Here is a 4,488-nt window from a genome sequence, read left to right as displayed (position 1 = left end):
TCTCAACAATGAAAACAATTTGAAAGAACCCGAGTCGAACCGCTAGAACTACTGGTCTTAGAACCAGAAAAAAAATAGTTTTCTTTGTTCACTTGAACAGAATTCCAATCCGAACTCAAACATGGATTGGTTTTTGTTCGACACAAATTTGAGAACCAGATTTTATTATCATGTCTGTCATAAGAAAAAAAAAACGAAAAAAAAAAGAGTTTTTTTTATTGAACGTGTTCATTCATTTTCACTACTTTAGCCTATTTTCTCATAGTCATTTCGACTCCACCTTCCCGGAGTTCATTCTCCGGGGAACTCCATTTAACTTATTCTGGTGTATTCGTTCCAATCTACTTCTTTTCTGATTTCATTGGAAATCATATAAGACACTTTCTATTTGATATAGCTATTTGGGCTAGTATTTTACGATTAAGAAGCAACTGTCTTTTGTATAGATCATGTACTAATTTACTATAACTAGAGGATATTCCTCGTTCTCGAATTAATGCGTTTATTCGAGTGATCCACAAACGACGAAAATTTCTTTTTTGCTTATTCTTGTCCCGATGAGCCGAAACCAAAGCTCGTATTTTCTGTTGAGTAATAGTTCGAGTCAGTCTTGAATGAGCCCCTCGAAAGCTTGAGGCAAAGAAACGAATTTTTGTTCTGCGTCTCCGAGCTATATATCCGCGTTTAATTCTGGTCATTACATAAATAAAACTTTGACAAATAACTAATTGATTTCTTTTCTTTCAGTTATTCTTTTCCACGCCCTGGTCTATTAATAACCAAACGGATTTTTCCAATGTATAAAATCAAAATCCCAATGGCTTTGGCTACTATAACCTTCCAGACCACGATTTTTTAGGTATTTACTACTGCGAAATACGAAAGAAATAAGGAACTATCCTTTGATAGGTTTCAAAATAGAGTCAATAAAAAAGAACTAGAAATAGTGGGTTCCATCGTTTCTATGGTTACTTCTTAAACGGTGAGGTCTTCTCTATACATCGGAGCCTTTACTTCATTTAATCAATTAATCAATGTTATTGCGAACTTGTATAGTTCATACCACACTCTTCGGCTCTACCCACGAATTATCCAGTAACAGGCCTTTCACAATCAGACCGACCTATACAGTAACGATATTTAATTAGGAAAGTTAGCTGGGGTAGCTGACCTTCGTAGTCCGTTCTTGACCGAGTGCAAACCTCAGTTTTATGTTTTTTTTTTGTTTTTGAATTTCAATAAGATTTCCTCCGCTTAATGGATAAGCGTTTGCTATCAATGGAGAATTTCTTCTTATCTGAAATTCCGGTGATTGGATTTGCACCAACGGAAACCATAAACTTTAGACACAATAGAGGAATCGATTTGCTTATTTTTCGATAGTGAATAGAGTTCTTTCCTCTATTCTATCCTATTTACTGGTATTGATCATTCATCCCAACATACCGAAAATCGGTTTTCTTTCTTTTTTTTTCGTCAGCTCATAATCGAAACGAGTCGCACATACACCCTAGTACATGTTCCTCGACGCTGAGGACAGCCCCGAAGAGCGGGGGATTTCGGGACATTTCGAATCGGCTGTCTTGTATTTCTAATAAGTTGTTTAATAGTAGGCATGTTGAATCATATACATAATGGGCAGGTTTAGATTAATCCTAACCGGGTGATTCTAAATTATTTGTATTTAAAAAAATATTAATAAAATAGTAAACCCGGAGATAAAATATCAAATCCCGGATTTTCACAAAATCCCTTTTTTTGTCATTGAACTGCTACAAAATCAATAATTCCATAAGCTTGGGCTTCTGTTGCTGACATAAAAACGTCTCTTTCCATGTCTTCAGATACAACCCATAATGGTTTGCCCGTCCTTTGTACATAAACCCTTGTGATGGTTTCGCGTAGTTTCAGCAGTTCTTCCGCTTCCAAGATAAATTCCCCCGTTTGCGCCTCATAAAAAGAACTAGCGGGTTGATGGATCATTACCCTGATGATAGAAGGGTTCTCTATCTGGTGTGATGAAACGAAGAGGAAATAAGGATAAAGAATAATAGGAAAAAAAGATCGAATTGAGCAACCGTACGGGCATCATCTTTTGTGCATTGCATACGGCTCTACAATCAAATTGACCCTTCAAATTCAAGAAATAGAAAAAAATCTATCAGCTCCAAGCCCTAGATGGGTAAATGATCAAAACGCCACCCTTCCTTTCGTAGGGGTTCAAAAATACTATGATGGCTCCGTTGCTTTCTATTTCAAAATATTTTTTTGTCTTTGATTGAGCAATCCCAAAGTTTCTTTTTAATCCAACCAAAAAAGGAAAAATCTTGTTTTTTTTTTTCGCACTCTTTTTTATAGAACATAAATATTGTTAAGAGCCCTTCGGTGTGAAAACAAAAAGGTTTGTAACGCTGAATTGGCTTCCCAATAAATAAGAGAAAATGGGAAATACCTTTTATTTCATACTAATCTCTCGATACATAATTGAATCTTTTGAAAAAAAAAACAATACAAAAATTTTCCATATCGAATTCGAAGTGCCATGCTATTATTACTTAATATTCATATGGCGAAGGCATAGTTTTCTTTTTTCTCTCAAATCAAAAACCTCATTGGCGCCAAGCGTGAGGGAATGCGAAACGTTTGGTAATTGCTCCCCCAACCAGGAGCAAAGATCCCATTGACGCGGCTAGTCCCATGCATATTGTATGGACCTCTGGGCGCACAAACTGCATAGTATCATAAATAGCTAATCCATCTATTACCCACCCGCCAGGGGAGTTTATAAACAAATAGAAATCTTTGGCAGCATTCTCAAGACTGAAATATACCATAAGACCAATAAGTTGATTCGAGATCTCGCTATCAACTTCTTGGCCTAAAAAAAGGAATCTTTCTTGATAAAGTCGGTTGAGTGGGGTAAAATTGCATCCCCTAGGAACCGTACATGCACCTTTTGATGCATACGGTTCAAAAAAAAGAATCAATGTATAAATTCTAGTCCTCTTTCCTTTTTCCTATTCTTTTTAATAGCAGGTTTTTTCGAACTTCTACCGAAAGGGTTTTTTTTCAATAACGACGAGTTTTGACTTAGTTTCTTTCTTAGAATAGAAAAAAGTTAATAAACTTATTGAATTAACTTCTCATTGATGTATTGTTTCATCGAGATTCAATCCAAATCACGATGGTGTTTTTCATGTCCTGAATGGGCCTATTTCATTTTTTTAGGTTTATGCTCTACTCCGGGTAAAGATCCGGCCGATTTCGATTTGCACATATAGGACAAATCTTCTCATCACCATTTCTTTTTGTTATGACTTTAGAAATAACAAACAGGAATCATTTATGATACACTAATTATAGATATGCTCCTAATTGGGTTTTTTCTAAACGGAGCCTGGATACTTCATTTTTTAGTCCAACAAGAGCCAACCATAAATCATTCTAATTGATAATAAAACTATGAATTCCTCCAAACAATGCATCGAATTGCACTTCACACTCCAATTTTTGGATGATTCAATTTCTCTTTTTTGGCGAAATAGAGGCGGGGACGAGAACGGGGAAATACCATATGACCCAATCTATTTGACAAGTCCCACTATACGTCAACCCAAGATGCATCGTCATCTCCAGGAATTCGGAAGGGTACTTTTGGAACACCAATAGGCATGAATTGAAAGAAAAAAGAACTAAATTTCACTTTGATGCGGAAACGTAATAATATGGTTTTATTGTCTCTATTTTCGAATATTGGCTTTATCATATTTTTTTATCCAAAGATTCAAAAATTCAGAAAGAAAGACAAAATCAATAAAGGAAAATTTTTACAAATAGGTTTTCCTAATGAGAAATTAAGGATAGACATATTTACTCATAGAAACTGGCATCAATCTCCCATTGCGTATTGGTACTTATCGAGTATAGAATAAATCTGCTTATCGTTGTTTCTACGAACAGAATTCTTCCATTATTAGGAACAGAAGTTAATAAATATTAACTTAACCCTTGTTAGTAAATAATCCACTGAAGAAGTGCAGTCTATAGGATAATCATAGTATTACAGTCTTTGCAATGCAATAAAGTTACGTAGTGTCTATTTTTCTTTGATAAGGGGGTATTTTCCATGGGTTTGCCTTGGTATCGTGTTCATACCGTTGTATTGAATGATCCCGGCCGGTTGCTTTCCGTTCATATAATGCATACAGCTCTGGTTGCTGGTTGGGCGGGTTCGATGGCTCTGTATGAATTAGCCGTTTTTGATCCTTCTGACCCTGTTCTTGATCCAATGTGGAGACAGGGTATGTTCGTTATACCCTTCATGACTCGTTTAGGAATAACCAATTCGTGGGGAGGTTGGAGTATCACAGGAGGGACTGTAACAAATCCGGGGATTTGGAGTTACGAGGGTGTAGCTGGGGCACATATTGTGTTTTCTGGCTTATGCTTTTTGGCAGCTATCTGGCATTGGGTCTATTGGGATCTAGA

The 4,488-nt window shown here is 36.2% G+C and overlaps 1 protein-coding gene across 1 annotated transcript in view; it reads left to right on the top strand.

Moving 5' to 3' along the window:
* The first annotated feature begins 3,230 nt into the window (after window positions 1–3,230).
* LOC127261542 (photosystem II CP47 reaction center protein-like) overlaps window positions 3,231–4,488 on the top strand; it is a 2,575-nt gene continuing 1,317 nt past the window's right edge. The window contains 1 exon segment of the mRNA XM_051289837.1: window positions 3,231–4,488. This exon segment is cut by the window's right edge and continues 1,021 nt beyond it. Within this exon segment, the coding sequence (XP_051145794.1) occupies window positions 4,127–4,488 (362 nt within the window). The 5' untranslated portion in view covers window positions 3,231–4,126.

Source organism: Andrographis paniculata, unplaced genomic scaffold (genome assembly GCF_009805555.1).
Source record: "Andrographis paniculata isolate CXL003 unplaced genomic scaffold, ASM980555v1 Contig63END, whole genome shotgun sequence".
NCBI lineage: Eukaryota > Viridiplantae > Streptophyta > Magnoliopsida > Lamiales > Acanthaceae > Andrographis > Andrographis paniculata.
Note: the sequence above shows the minus strand (reverse complement) of the source record. Positions and strands in the feature narration are given on the sequence as shown.